Source organism: Colletotrichum jinshuiense, chromosome 10 (genome assembly GCF_051148585.1).
Source record: "Colletotrichum jinshuiense chromosome 10, complete sequence".
NCBI lineage: Eukaryota > Fungi > Ascomycota > Sordariomycetes > Glomerellales > Glomerellaceae > Colletotrichum > Colletotrichum jinshuiense.
The window spans coordinates 2,522,835-2,538,332 of NC_139303.1; the positions used below are offsets into that span (position 1 = coordinate 2,522,835).

Below are 15,498 nucleotides of genomic sequence, written 5' to 3' on the forward strand. Positions count from 1 at the left end.
TACCCATTTGCCATATCACTTGGGTTTTGCATGGCCAGTAGCATGGACCTCATATACAAATATAAAGGCTCCGATGTCTACTTCTTATCAAAACCCATCCATACCAACCTCAATACTCATACTGCCCAGTCTCCAATCGTTCGCAAATCATCGGAACTTCACAAAACTCTAAAGGCACTTAACTTTGAGAACAAAAATGAAGACTCTTTCCCTCACTATCCTCTTTGTTGCATTTGCCAGTTTTACAAATGCACTACCGCAAGGGGGGAGCTGCGACTCCGTTGCCATCTGCAACGAAATTTGCGGAAAACAAGGACTTGTAAGTTGTCTCGCTTGTACTCTTTGTCAAACTGGGGTTCCCAAAGTGTTCGATGCTGAAAGGTATTCTTATTTAGAAACGAGGCGGAAGTTCATGCAAGGGAAATAATGCAGCAGACTGTGTTTGCGTTCCGAAATGATGGATAATGTTGGTTGCTTGGGTCATGGCGGAGGAGTTATTTGCGTACAAAATTGTTTGGTAGTCTTCAGTAACGCGCATTATTGCGATGTCCAGTGCAAGACATGAGTTCATGAGATATATTTACAGGAGCTGTAGAGCACTGCCGAGCAGCTTCTACATACATTGCAAAGCACAAGAATGAATCGATCTTGACTGATGTTGAAACCACCACCCGGCATATCAGGCAGCTCATGAGGTGCCAAAAAAGTTCATGTTCTCAGCAAAAGAAAGTTGTCACATGTGCCATTTGGAACAGTGACAACCTCCGTCATGTAGGATGTTGTTCATCCGTAAACTTGCGCATAAGAGAATGCTGGTTGTGACTGAGTGGGTGCACTAAGGGATGACCCTGGTAACAAACTTTAAGGACCACCGCGCACAGCAAAAGCAAAGTAAATTTGAGATTTCAACAAATGTTGCATGTATTTTTAGAACGACGAAGGCCTGACTCCATCTTGTACTTGCAACCGATATTTAAACATGCCATGTTTCGCAAAAAGAAAGGCCCTGGCCAGGGATCGAACCTGGGACCTCTTCCAAGTCTCCTATCCAAACATGTTATTGCTTGGATGAGGCCCTAAGGAAGAATCATACCGCTAGACCACCAGGGCGAATTGTGATGATTGAAGCATCAAGTGTTGGAAGTGGATGCTAGGAAATCCGCACAATTTCGCCAAAGAATGAAGAATGGACATGTTGTGTGTTTGTGGATCTGGGGCGGGTCACGATAGGGTCAAGTGTTGGTGGTGGCCCGAGTTTGATGGTTGCGGTTCGTATGGGGCGGTTAGCCTGCATGCTTAGCTCGGTCTCGTCATGAGAGATGCCAAAATATTTTGAGCAGTCTTCCGCAAGGATTCGTCCGACGGAAACTTCATTTGGCAAACCGGAGGCTTTTGACTTTGTTGACTGCAAGTTTCTCCTCACAAAAGCCTTTATTTTGGAATTAAATCCATTACCAACAAGAGTCGACTAGTTACGAAATTGCTGATATTCAAATTACCCCTGGACATGGTTTGTTAGGTGAGTTATGTATAAAAATTATGTGTTTGCATCTGCTATTGCCGCGTATGCGCCGGTTTTAATATACTCGAAAGATCTGTACGCCTCCAATGCCCATTCCTTGAGCGTAATCATGATTAAACGAAGCGGCCCCGTGCTTAGAACCTGTAATTAAAGATACCCCTCAACCAGCTAAAGACGTTGTTGATGAGGGTGGAAATGCTACCACCACCTCTCAATTCGTCGCCAATCTTGGAAGCACGGTCATTAGAAGCGAGCCACTTATCAAGAGCCGCTTGATCAGGAGCGGCGAAGTTGTTAGTGCGAGGAGGCAGAGCCTTTGTGCATTCAGTCAAGTCGTTGATGTTGAATACACCCAGGAGGGAGAGACGAATGTACTCGCGGGCATAATCCTATCGTATAATATCAGCATGCATGCTTCAAATACTTGTATGGTGGATGGGCTTTGCTTACCTCGTTCCAGTGAGACTGTCCGCCCTTGCCAGCAAAAGCCTGGAACTCGGAGCTAATTCGGGAGTCCTTGGAAAGGACGACGTCGCTGGCGAACTTGAAAACACGTGCGGGAGCAGAGCCAAGTGTTTCCTGGTAGAACCTGACATCCCAGACACCGGGGCTGCTGTCCTGCGGGTCGCCGGAACGGCTGGGGTCAACGAAGCGCTGCTGGCTGGTGGTGTGAGCGCCAATAAGCGCTGTCAGGCCGTGAGGCTTGATGGTCTTGTTCTCGAAAAGCTCGATCAAGAAGTCGGCGGAGCCGGTAACGGGCGGAAGAAGGTCGTTGGGTGCGGGGACCGATGAATCCTTTCGGCCGACATAGGTACGAATTCGGGGTCCCAAGGGGCAAACAACAGTAGCTACGTTGGCAGAGAACTGAATCAGATCGGCCATTCCGATGCCGTATTGCTTGTACTGGTTATACCAGTTCGTGGTCTGTGCAACGATCTCCTCAAGCCCTCTGTTCTCTCCACGGGTCATCTCATCGGCGGCGAGGATAATAGAGCCATCAGCTCCACCCAGATTGCCGGTGCTCTTGGACCAGCCGCCAGCATCGTGAAAGCCGAGGCGGATGGCAGCACGAGCGAAGTCGGTGCAACGGCCCGATCTGCCCTTGAAGACGGCCTGGAGGTCGTTGGCGATATACTTCCAGATGCAGCAGGTATCGGCGGCACATGCTGCAGTTCCTTTGGCTGGGAGCTTACCGCCCTTTGCAGAGGTAGAGTACGCCTCGTCGCTTTCCGGCTCGTCAAAGCCGGTGAGCAGTTGCTTGACGCTCTTACCGACGACAGTAAGTTTTGAGTCGTCGAGTGTGGCGAGGTCGCCGATAACCTCGTTCGAGTCACCCTCGTCGGCGCCCTTGCCGTCTTTATCCGCGCGGGAGCGAATCTCTGCGAAGGTGTTCTTCATGCCAGGGTAGGCAAGTACGGGAGCGGCCGCAAGGGCGGCGGTAAGGAGAGACAGGCGCATGGTGATGAAGTGAACGTGTGTGTTGACAAGGCAATTGGTAGTGAGTGTAGATGGGCACTAGGACCAGAAAACGAAAGGATGACTTGATCAAGTCAAAATGAAGGTGAGATGGGAACGAATGGTGAGGCGTATCATAGGAACTTCAGGAATTTTGGTACGGGGCATCGCAGGTTCATTATATCATGAATATGCCCAAAACTTGATCCATCATGCTCGCCCGCTCTATCTCTCTATTATTGGCTTGGAAGTCGGTTTCAAGCGTCCTTGTGGAGATGAGTAGCCCGCCATCACACTGGCTAACTCCATGGCGTGTCTTGACATTGTCCAGACTGTGTTGAAGCCTTGTATTTTCCTTCCCGTTACTACTACTTACTCGATTCGAATGGTAAAGGAACTAGCTTGGTCTGAGCACAGTACTGTATTTCCGCCTCCACAAAACTTCTGGACGACAAGACGAGGATTAGGTTAGTCGGATTCGAGCGACTTGACTGGATCATGATGGTGGCTGTGATGGCGGGTAGGGGGGCGTCAACAGAGAACAAAGAAAGGGGTCTGTGTGGCGACACAACCAAGATGGTGACCTTCATTGTTTACTTGCTTTGCTTTGCTATCCAGGTTCTGCCAACTTGGAATTCTCTGGAATTACTTTTCAGTTAAACTCAGGAGCTTGGCCTAGAATGGCCCAGACTTCACTTGTGATGTCTGATGGCATCTGCCACTATACCTGTGTCTATGCACCCGTCACTCATCCATCCATCCAGTTTGGCAGGAAGCCAGGGACAGGCTGAAGGTCCAAACGTTCAACGTACTCTAGCTTCAAGCTTAGCATCTAGTCTATGCCAAATGCGATCTTCTGAGTGAGACACCCTTGCCCGTTCGGGTAGCAAAGCTTTACTAACATGAAGGAGTGGTATTTTTGTTCAGGGGCATAAGAGGTAATTAAACGACTCGCAGATCCCATGAAGGAGCCGATTATGTTAGCGCAGGCCGTTATTATGCTCATACTAGTCGCTGATCCAATGTTACTTCTAGCGCCCAGCGGTCCATCTAAGCACCACTTCGGTTCCCCTGAAACATTGAGCGGGTTCCGCCAAAACCATTCCCAAAGCACAGCGGTTTGTGGGGAAAGAACGACGTTTATCGTTCACTAGTGTCTCGAGACTTTCGTCTTTGAGATGACTGCCGGTGAGTATGGTTCATCCAATGACTCGGTTGCTATTTGCAAATTAAAAATCAGAGAATATTTTGGTATACTTCCATGATATCTCATCACAGTTTTCCATTTAGTATCGTCGAGATTCTTATTTTTAGATCAACCAGAAGAGAATAAAGGTGCAGGAGAAACTCTACTGCTGGAAACGCTCGATTTGTCCCCGTTAACGAAACCCAACCCGAGTTTCATCAATATAATATCTTGCTCTGTATTTCGGCAGCCTCATCCTGTCATGCCAAGCTTTCTGTCAATGTAATGGCCCTGTATTCATGAAGGAAACCGCACCGACTTGTCTCGTGTATCTATCTATAGCTACTGACTTTTGACTAGCTCTGACTGGTCAGGCTTCACTTCATGAAAAATAAGCTCAAAGCTGCCTTCAGCCCCTGGTCTATGCGAGCGGGCCAAGTAGCTCAGAAACATAATTTCTTATAACCGAATTAGAGTGTCAGCGACCCAAGCCGCCTTGATACCTTGCCCAGTGGCTTTGACCTCAACCTTCGCTAGTGCTTGGCGCCAGACCAAAAGCGATTGGCCCGTCGAAGATCTTCAGGGGCACGATAACCCAGTTATTCGTACTGATTTTTTCGCTGGCTATTTTTGTGCTTCAGATATTCAGCCCACAAGTAAAGAATCAGATTGGCTCAGCCTTGTCGCATCTTCTTGGTCCAGTGGCCAATACCCCCCAATCTCACGGAAGTTCTGCTCGAATCCAGGTATGACATCGTTAAGATCCCTAGCCTGAACTTCGAACATGTCACTACACTGCGCTACCACGAACCTTTCGGAGTGATCTGGCATGTACGCCGCGCTGTCCCACTTAATAGCCACGTTTACGTTGACCTCGGGACTCTCATCGCTCGGTGCCCTCTTATAATGTCGAAGATATCCTCCTTTCATATCGCGATTCCAACGCATCACCTCAAGGGACACCGTCTTCATCAGCCCTCCGTGAAGGAAAGCAACGCGATCGTCGTCTGGGTGATGTTGTGCAAACGAATGTCCGCAATAAAACCCGTCATTTTCTGTCCCCACACTAGTGAGCCATTTCTTTGGCTTTCCAAACGTCGTCCGCAAGGCATGCCATGCGAAACGGAACATATCCTTGTCACCTAGAAGGAACTCGTTGTAGTAATTCCCTTGCTCATTGTTGAGCCACGAAGCAAGTTGGAGATGGTACCAAAAGCGGTTCTTGTCGACCAGAAGCTGCCCGCTTTCCTGTTCATACTCGGCCATTCGGCAGGGAGTGTTGAAGATAGCCCATGCGGGATTCTGAGGACGCGTGCGTGCAATGTCAGGCCAGAAAATGGAATGGTACTCTGTATACTGGACTGATTCATAAAGAACCGCCGGGTCGAGAATGGGTATGTTGTCAGAGTCTAGCAGCAGCGGTTCAGCCCATCGAGAGTTGAGAAGTGCTGCCGTCTTTAGCTGATAGTTGATCCCAAAGAACCCATCCTTTTTGACGTGCACAATGTTGTGGTCCTTCGACAAGTCGTTGTAGTATATCGAGTCGTACAATGAATTGAACTCCGCCATGACTCCAATGTCGATCTCATTGTCCCAATAATGAATCTCAATGGGCATTGTGGAACCAAGTTTCTTAAGTTGGCGTAAGATGACTTTGACGCGCATCACAGTATCGGCGTTACCCGCGACAATTACCAGTCCTCGCCCTGAGAAGCGGTCTTTGACGCGGGCGTATGGGATCATGCCGGTTTTGACGAAGTCTTGCCACTCACGCCTACGCAGCTCGATCTCCAGCACCGGCCGCTCCTCGACAACCCATTCCAAAGAGTCTGAGAACTGAAAATCGACGTATGTGTCGGCAGACCACGTGCATGTCACGCGTGCCTCTCGCTGGGAAATGCCTTTCAGGTTTGTCACGGCCAAAAAGTGGGGGACGAAATCGTCGGCCGTAGCGAGCTTGTGTGAGTCGAGGACGAGCTGCACCTGTTGAGACGGTGGTGGCTGGGCATCGAGGTTGCTGTCGACTATGGGTATTTCGACATGTTCGGGAGGAAAAGGAATTTCGGGTGAAAAGTCGCCAGAGGCCTGCTCTGGTGGTGAACTGTTTTTCCATTGGGAAGACGGGCTGCTGGCGCGGTCATTTTTGAAAAGGAGAATGAGTACGCAAGTAATGACAAGCGCGAAGGCGATGCGTATCCGTTTAACCCCCGCCATTTTGTCGCCGACGGACTGAACCCAGAACCGATGCTGAACTAGGATCGAGGTGGGGTCGGCATGCAATTCGAGATGGACGTCGAATGTGGACGTTATTTTAATGGGGACTGCTGAATACAAGCGAAAGCTATCTTGTTCCATTGACCCTCATGATCGAGTTCATTTTGATTTAATGGCCTCGGTCCCAGCCATCCCATATTACGCCGATCTCCATGTGAATGGTGCAGGGGTGTTCCCCCCGCGCGTGATGTGTTGCTGCGGGATTGCGTCGTGCGGGGTTCATCGTATGAATGCACCGTCACCAACCTTGGTTTTCAGCAATGAGCTTCACAAGCTTCTATTGGCTAAATATGTAGATGATTATTGGCCTATGGCGTCTTACCAGGTAATGTAACCGAGCCGCTTGTTTAGCTGTGTGGCAAGGGTCTTCGAGGTAAGACTTACGCTTTAACAAATAGGAAACAGTTGGCGCCTTGTGCGTGCATCACTGGTCAAGCATCGTATTTATAAGATCTTTACGTACCAATTGTGCAAACTTGCCATTCTATGCTCACTATAGCTTCGCCTTTCCTTTGCCAAGATTGTCCCAGTCGTCCTGCGTAAACGGGACGTAGGTGTTGCCCTTGCCGCGTTGCTCTATCCACAAAATCCGATCACCGCACTGGATCTTGCTCGGGTCAACCCCTTCATTCTTCAACGGAACCTTGTTCTGCTTGTTGTTGTGTGTTGCAGTTCCCTCGTTTAGGATTCGAATGAATATGGGAACCGCATATCTAGGAAGCCTAGCCCGGGCATAGCTGCGTCCAAGTTAGTCTTAGTGTTTCATGCTCTCCTGAAACAGGAACGAACTTGAGAAAATCGACAAAGTTAAACGATGTCTTTTGATCTGTGGCAATATCAAGTGCTGCTGCGCCGGCCTTGCCGTCATGCCCTGGAAGTTGGACGCCGTAGACGATTGCTTCATTCACTCCTGGATAACCACCGAGGACCTCGGAAACCTCTGCGGTAGACACATTCTCCCCTTTCCAGCGATATGTGTCGCCCAGACTGAAGGCAATATGAGCAAATAGCGTTCCATTACGGTGTTGTTGAGCATGACGACTTACCGGTCCAAGAAGAACCACCTTCCATCGTTGTCCCTCCGCATCGAGTCTCCAGTTCGGTAGTAACAGTCTCCTTTTTGCAAAATGTCTCTGACAAATTTCTTGTTTGTCGCATCCCCGTTGTTGAAATAACCGGGGAACGCACGTTCTCCAGGGTGTTCTGTCAGGATCTCTCCGCCAATCTCATATGGAACTCGGATAGCTAATCCTGTCTTCTGATCCCGCTCAATTTCACCGGTCTCTGCATCAACGGCAACAGGAACCATGGTATTTTTGTAGTTGTATCGAAGTAGAAGCCCATGATGCCCAATGGCGTTGGCAAAAAAGTCTCCCCGGGACAGATTGCGCAAGCCCAGGGCACCTTCTGTGCTGTTGTAGAACTCGCATATCGTATCGACACCGAATCGCTCTTGGAATCTTTTCCACACATCGGGCCGACAGCCGTTTCCAAAGGCAGCGTGGACATTATGGTCTTTGTCCCGCGGCGAAGGTGGTGCTGCTAGCAGGTAGCGAAGGGTCTCTCCGACGTACACAAACCAGGTGGCATGGGAATCGCGAACGTCGACCCAGAAGTTTGAGACGCTGAATTTTGAAGCCATACACACTGTTGACCCCGCCTATAACTAACTTAGAAGACGAAAGGTGGGTGGGATAAAGACACCTTACCAGTATTTGTGATATCATTGTAATGCCACCCGTTCCATGGTAGTATGGCTATGATCTTCAGGTTAGCCTAAATTAGCGAAGAAAACTAGCAGGATTACAGACCATGCAGATGTAGCATCTCTCATCTACCCCATTGGTTGGGTGGTAACCAAGTTCGTTCTACGCGGATTAGTTATTCAGAACAAACCGGTAGATAGGAAGGGACTTGCCTGCAAAGACAAACCAGCAGCTGCTGCAGCAGGTAATAGAACGGCTTTGGGCAGGCCTGTAGTCCCACTATGCGTGTCAGACAATTAGACAGATGGTAAGAGATAAACTTACCTTGTATAGAATAGAGCCATTGCATCGCCGGGCATCACTCCCTTCCTGAGTTCATCCCTAGGCCGGATGGGGTCCATCTGGTAAATTCGCGATCTCTCGTCGCCGATGTCGATAACCTTGATGCCCTTCAGATCCAATTCCGTCTGTACATCTGTGTATCTTGCAACGACTTCCTGACCACCATCAACCAGCATTAGCTTTGCTGTGCTGATTTCAATACAGCCCAAGAGGGCTTTCCCGGCAAGGTTGTAGTTAATCATGGCAGGGGCGGCACCGATGGCGAGCAGTCCCATCCATGCGAAAGCGAAGTCTGGTGAATTTTGCATGAGGAGTGCAACGAAATCGCCGGGCTTGACCCCACAGGAGATGAAAAGCTGGGCATATTGATTTGAGCGATCATAGGTCATTTTCCACGATACGCTACCACCACGGGTCCAGATAGCTTCGTCGTAAGGCCGTCTTTGTACCGCTTGCTCGAAGATATAGTATGGCGACACGCGGCTCGTTTTGACTACAATTCTGGTCAATACAGCAATATCAGGTTTATGTTGCAATTCTTACTGGATCTTTCGATTGCTTCCCTTACATTTCGTCGCCCGCGTAGTGTCTTTATGTCTTTCGAAAAATGGTATTTGGCGTCCAAGTACATACTGGAGGCCACGCCACCTGCGAGCGCAGCAGCTGCTACTGTCCCATTATCAGTTTATCTTCAACTACCTCAAACCTTTCATCGCCTCGATGAACATCCACTCATAGTGGTTGCTGCAGAACATCTGCGAGGCGGTATGAAGGATGTAGGGCCTCACCGAGCGCCATGACGGTTGGGGAGACTTAAACTCTCTGTCGCCTGATCGGTTTTCTTTGCTTCTTGGGTTGAAATCCAGATAACTGACAGCTCGAAGTCTGGTACTCGTGTAGATGTTCGTTGCCTACTCGAACGAAGCTGAAAAAGCATGAGAGGGGTTTGCGAAACAGGAAAGCCAGATGTCGCCAAAGCCGAGGTAGGGAGCTTAATCCCTGTGAAACATGGCAGACGGGACCATAGAACGCCCCGCCAGCATCTTTACTACGTAAACTTGGGGCTAGGGAGTATTAATTGAAGTGCGCCCGTCATAGCTTTCTTGGGTTACAGTGTTTGTGGCCGTATTCCATCTGCCGTGCCCCATTCCCCAAACTTCAACCCTCCCTGGTCCAACATCGGAAAGAATGACCGGCAAATGAATTTGAAGCAAATTGAATCAGTAGATTGTACTGTGGGGTGTCCCACTACCCCAGAACCGCCTCTGCTGAAGCCGGCACTAGCGGAAAGCTAATATTGGGAAATGCATGGAGGATGATCACAAATAGTGACTTTTCTTGGTTAGATTGCACCAATCTGTGCTGAACTGCCACCTTAGAAGGACTGGCACCCTTGTCTTGCGAGACGGCAAACAAGTGGCGGAAGCTGCAGCTGTTTCGCCTTTGGGGTCGCCTGATTGGGGGATTGGTTCCAACTAAGTCAGAGCCACAGGGATGCAGCTTCTGGAACATTGCGAGAACGAGACATTTGTTAATGCCGAGGTCCGGGCGGGTGCCGTGGATAGATGATATGGACGAAAGAGGGGGATCAGCTCAGAACCAACGTGATCTTTACGAAGTTTTACATAGTCCATAGATCCCGTGATCATACAATTAATACCTGGCCCATCCTATAATCGGCGACGCATCTCCAGCTAGCACCTTGGAATCGAGACTAAAGTCCTAGTGTGTCAGCTTGAATAGCTGCAGATACCCGAAAGAGAAAAAATAGGATGGTTTCCTTTCAGTGAAAACAAGTATTCGACTTACGGTTGAAGACAACCGAAATTACGGTCCAGAAGAAGAGCTGGTCGCGAGGCGAGATCTCAGCTTGCGACACTGAGACATAGGTAGTCACCCATCAATCACGATAGTAGCGTTGGGGTTGGCAACCGCAATACACATGATAGCCTCTTGGCCTCTACCACAGATCATCAGTATGACAAGGCTTAATATTGGCCACGAATACATGACAAATGATTGGCCACCTTGCCGCTGTAATTAGTGTACGCGACTTCTATGAATACACGAGGCAGGTCACCAGGCGCCACTATTCCGGTGCCACACTCGACAATTGGTAGCTATGCGCTCACTATCAACAATGCATATCGTGTTTTCATATGATATCCTTCCCGATATTCTCTTCAAGGTAAGTCTTTCTATTTCCGCACGCAATCAGATTCTTAGCTAGCATGTTCTGCATGATTCTAATCACCGCATCTGACAAATAGGAACGAATTGGGTATTATTGTCGCCAAGGGTTTTTGACGAATTGTGGCGTTTTCCATGGGGGCAGATTGTCTTTCTTTTGAGAATGAGGAGAAATGCCAGTCATGTGCGTCATAACCACCACAGCAGGCAAGAGCAAAATGACCTTTTCGTGCTGCACAGTGGCGGAATACGTACCGGGATGCTTATGTATAAGAATGTTCTTCTGGCATCCAACCACAATGCAGAATTTTTGACTGCAACCAGCCAGAGCTCTCGCTTTGACGTCGGCTCTTATCATCTCCGACCTTGCTAACAGTTGTGTTCCAACCTGTCCGAGCACTTTCTCGTGTAACTATCTACTCCTCTTCCCAATATGAACACTGCCAAATCATTTATTTTTGCGTCAAAATAATTATTGCCATCCTAGAAATAGATATGGCTTCCATAGAGAGCATAGCACTCCAGACGTATTTTCGAAAATTCGTTGATGGCTCTCACATCCTCCATTACCACCAAGTCGTTGATGCCTACGGCCATCTATCTTTTCGCCACCCGTTCCGCCCTGGCACCTTTGTAATGTCTCTCAACATCGCCCCGGCCCAAATTTCTTCAGTTGAACATATCATAATTTACAACATTGAAGACGCTGAACCCGCCGACCCGACCACCTCTCAAGGTTTCGCTGAAAGACGGATTCACTCAGAGATATACAAGCGACATCCTGATGTCAAAGCTGTTGTCCATAGTCACTCTGAGGCCGTGGTACCTTACACCATCTCGGGTGTTCCACTCAAGGCTGTCAGTCATATGTGCGGATTTCTAGGTGCGAGCGGCTCACCGGTGTTCGATACCGCGGACCACATGACGGAGGGCGAAGTGCCAGATCTTCTAGTACGGACTGAGAATATGGGTGCCGCACTGGCGAAATGCTTTGACGGCGGCAACACCGTCACGCTAATGCGTGGACATGGACTTACTGTTGTGGCAGATAGCATTGAGTTGGCTGTTATGCGCGCTATCTACACCCAGAAAAACGCTGGCATTCAGACTACTGCATTGATGCTTCATGGTATCACTGGAACTGCAGGTGGCCTGAAGGGTTTGAGTGAAGAAGAGTGTGCGGCATCTGACAACACGACCAGATGGTCTCTTTCACGACCATGGAACTTATGGGTCAGAGAGGTTGGAAACAACTCTTTGTACATTAATTCAACGTAAAACAGACTGTCGTAACAAACAGTCCTGATTTCATTTGATGGGGTATTGCCAAAGATAACCATACATTCGACGTCAAACACATTTGTGCTGGCAAGTTTAGTATTGCATACCCGTATCAATGCTGCCACGCTGTGCATATTATGATGGTTATCCAATTAATTTTTTAAAAAGGTAATGGGGAATTGGATTTTATTTCAAGTTTAAGAAAGAGAGTAAGTATCGTATCTAGAGAATCGAGTCGAAGTTAATTATGGTAAATCAATAGCCTCCCAAGATGTAAATAGCATGACCGAAGCCAATGACTATTAATTCATTGACCCATTAAAGTAACGACTCCAACGCCTGGCGCACCTCTGGGAAATCTAGCTCTTTAACGCTCTCATCCCAAAGGCGATGCATGAATTTAGTGCCTTCTTCGGTGTACATGAAAGGATGGAATCTGGAGCAAGTCAGTAAAAAAACGCCTGGCCACAATAAACCGGAAAGTCGCGAGACTTACGGGTGGATTTCCCAATCACTCACAAAACTACCGTGGCTCTCCTTACCTCTGGCCACAGCGGCATCGACATATCTCCAAGCCGCATTGTTCACAGAGGTTCCTAGCAGTTTCGTCAAGGGCCAGGTAAATACCCTCATGAGGAAAGGAAGATTGTTGAAGAAGCTAGTTCCTGGGGTGAAGCTCGGGTCGACGACGTTGACAATGGTATCTTCTGCCCTCGTGATTGTGGCCAGTTTGAGCGTGAGCATCAACACCAACCCCTTGGAGGTGTCATATCTCTGTTTGGCGACGGACGAGCTCCATCCTTTCCGGTCATCAAACGCGGAAAGGAGAGGAAGTGAATCCCGCCCTGAGAATTTGGCGATCAGTGCCGCGCCGGACGCGACTAGCATGAGCCGACCTGGAGTGTTGGATGATGGTTTCTTTTTGAGTACTGGAAGCAGGAGCAGGGCAAGTAGTGCTGTAGATAAGTAGTTTACCTGGAACATCTCTTCGTGCCCCGTGGACGAGTTGACTTCCCATTCGATGTTCATGATACCCGCGCTAAGCAATGCAATATCCAGACGAGGAAGTGCTGCGCACTTCCTAGAGAAAGCACGTATGGATTCGTAAGAGTCCATGTCCAATTGCCATACGTCGATCTTGACGTTTGGATATAGTTTGCGCAGCGGGGCTGCAGCTTCCTCCCCTTTTGGAAGAGACCGTACAGCGAGAATGAGGTGGGGAAGACCGAGAGAGAGTAGTATTCTCCCACATTCTAGACCAAGGCCGCCGTTGCCACCTGTTATCACGGCAGTTTTATTCGCGACTGAGTTTGATTCCAACGGCGGTTTGGGATTCGGTCGTATCTGATGTTTGATGAATATTTTCAAGAAGGTGTAAGGGTCCTCTGGTGTTAGGGAAAGAGAAGCTACAGTAGACGCCATCGTATGCCACAAGATTTTGAATGAGAATGATGTCAAATTTTATGCAAAGGTGTTGAAAATATTGATACATGATTCTGTTGAGCAAGGCGCTTTATATCGCATTGTACACGATCTTGATTTGTAAGATACTGTCTTGGGTACGCAACAAGCTGCTGGCTAACAGTTTGAGTGTAATTTTCTATGTCCCAACACGGAAACCAATCTGGTATGCTGTCTAGTGTTAAGAAACAGGAAGATACATAGCCGCTGGCTAAGAGTGACGCGATGTCCCAAAGTGGAAAACAATGTGGTCGCCCCGCTTATTCTGACCACATACCGATGCTTTAGTAATACCAACCTTGGAGGTACAGATATAAAAGGAGACCCCCTGCGGACATGTAAGCACATCAAGGCCAGATTGATGTCCTAAAGTAGAACATCACGATGCCCCAGCAGCTTGCTTTCGTGACAACCGACGGATGCGCCAAGATTGGATCCTCCGAAAGGCAGCTCATACGGCGTCATTGCATGCGCCAGAAGAACAAGCAACCGGGTTCCCGTCGCTCAAAGCGCGAAGCTGCTCGAGCAGCCAAATCCGAGCAATGGGACGAAAACAGCAGCCCCCAACGGGAGCCGATCCAAACTGAAGATCGAGTTATATCTGAATCAGAGTTCTTAGAAAGACCAGGGCGAAGGCATGCGTTTAGGACCCAGTGCATTATGCCGTCGCCATCAGACTGGGCGCTGTTCCCATTTCCAGAGAAGATGGATGTTCTCTCTCAGAATATGATGCATCAATGTAAGCAATGCCGTTGAACCACTTATAGCAGGGCTACTAATTAAGGCATTCGCTCTTAGACTTTAGGCATAATCCTATCAGGGACACACTATATCCATTTAAATACTTTGGCATCTTAGTTGACTTTGACGACGACCCATCGTCGTGTTTTCGATTGCTTTGCTCAGAACAGCTGTGTTTCCACGCCATTCTACTTCTGACCTCTGCTTCTAACGACTTGATGTTACGACGACCGCTGTCAAGTGCCACATTCCGGCATCTCAGACGCACTTTGCCTATCCTCAACGAACGACTATCCGATACGGGTGCGTACAAGAACGATATAACACTCTACGTTATTAGCATCCTGGCGTCGATCGCCATTCTCTTCAGCGACTACGATGCTGCGAAATTGCATGCCGCAGGGCTATCAGAGATAATACGCCTGCGAGGCGGTTTCGGTGCCATTAACTATAATCCAGTAATACAATTCTCGATTGATCGGTATGTGGCTACCTGGCACCAATCTTCTCTACTATGTATACTTACGTATTGCAGCCTGAACTTTTCAAGTTCACTCGTCACCAATCTTTGGACACCAATTTACGACAGCTCTGTCTGGAAGGAACCCACATTCCCTGTTGACGTTACGGACCAATATTATGCCCAAGACATGGTTTGTGTCGATGGTCTTGTCGAACCTGAATTGGCGACGGTGTTTCGGCATCTTCAGTATACCGCGATACTACTCAACAGACACTATTATCACAAGACCCCAGTTGATGGAACCTTTATGCGAAAATGTCTGGGATATGTGCACTCCAGGCTCATAGAACTCGAGGACCGACTCGAAAACGATATATCCAAGTGCCTTCGTCTTGGAATGATGGCCTTCCTAGCAACAACGTTTCGTCTTCCGGATTTGCACGAGCAACACTACTGCAAAACTCTGGCCAATAGGCTAGAGCTTTCGTACGCAGCCGCCAAGGATTCAAATCCAGACCTGCAGAAGACGATTGATATCTGGTTGGTATATGTGCTTCTAATCTCCGCTGATCATATTAATGAGCCGTATATACGTGCAAATTTGGAGGCTACGGCGGGCGGGTTACATTGGACCGAGACACGCAGGCTCTTGAAGCAGGTTATGTGGATTGACACGTTCCACGACGATCTCGGAAGGAAAGCTTTTGAAGCATTGATGAAGCCGTATTAGAGGACTTGACGTTGGAATCACAGGTTCTTCTATCCAGTCTCTACATTCCAGGATGATGTGTTGCGCCGTCTGTCTTCTGTGGCCGCATCTGCATTCATTGGTGTCAGCCTTGTTGATTTCGTAGACATATCACTGCAGCCTGATCTT

At 48.6% G+C, this 15,498-nt stretch overlaps 5 protein-coding genes across 5 annotated transcripts; 2 read left to right on the forward strand and 3 right to left on the reverse strand.

Moving 5' to 3' along the window:
- Positions 1-1,656: 1,656 nt before the first annotated feature.
- EsH8_X_000642 (uncharacterized protein) lies at positions 1,657-2,980 on the reverse strand (the record flags this gene model as incomplete). The annotated part of the gene is made up of 2 exons (XM_083274730.1): positions 1,657-1,911; positions 1,973-2,980. The coding sequence occupies 2 exons, from the start codon at positions 2,978-2,980 to the stop codon at positions 1,657-1,659; spliced, it is 1,263 nt and encodes a 420-aa protein (XP_083120122.1).
- A 1,828-nt stretch (positions 2,981-4,808) lies between these two features.
- EsH8_X_000643 (uncharacterized protein) lies at positions 4,809-6,377 on the reverse strand (the record flags this gene model as incomplete). Its single annotated transcript, XM_083274731.1, has 1 exon — positions 4,809-6,377. The coding sequence occupies one exon, from the start codon at positions 6,375-6,377 to the stop codon at positions 4,809-4,811; it is 1,569 nt and encodes a 522-aa protein (XP_083120123.1).
- A 553-nt stretch (positions 6,378-6,930) lies between these two features.
- On the reverse strand, positions 6,931-8,874 carry EsH8_X_000644 (uncharacterized protein; the record flags this gene model as incomplete). Its single annotated transcript, XM_083274732.1, has 7 exons — positions 6,931-7,174; positions 7,227-7,424; positions 7,484-8,097; positions 8,147-8,194; positions 8,249-8,305; positions 8,356-8,422; positions 8,468-8,874. The coding sequence occupies 7 exons, from the start codon at positions 8,872-8,874 to the stop codon at positions 6,931-6,933; spliced, it is 1,635 nt and encodes a 544-aa protein (XP_083120124.1).
- A 2,296-nt stretch (positions 8,875-11,170) lies between these two features.
- On the forward strand, positions 11,171-11,953 carry EsH8_X_000645 (class II aldolase/adducin family protein; the record flags this gene model as incomplete). The annotated part of the gene is made up of 1 exon (XM_083274733.1): positions 11,171-11,953. The coding sequence occupies one exon, from the start codon at positions 11,171-11,173 to the stop codon at positions 11,951-11,953; it is 783 nt and encodes a 260-aa protein (XP_083120125.1).
- A 1,848-nt stretch (positions 11,954-13,801) lies between these two features.
- On the forward strand, positions 13,802-15,351 carry EsH8_X_000646 (uncharacterized protein; the record flags this gene model as incomplete). Its single annotated transcript, XM_083274734.1, has 3 exons — positions 13,802-14,156; positions 14,216-14,639; positions 14,694-15,351. The coding sequence occupies 3 exons, from the start codon at positions 13,802-13,804 to the stop codon at positions 15,349-15,351; spliced, it is 1,437 nt and encodes a 478-aa protein (XP_083120126.1).
- Between the last annotated feature and the right edge of the window lie 147 nt (positions 15,352-15,498).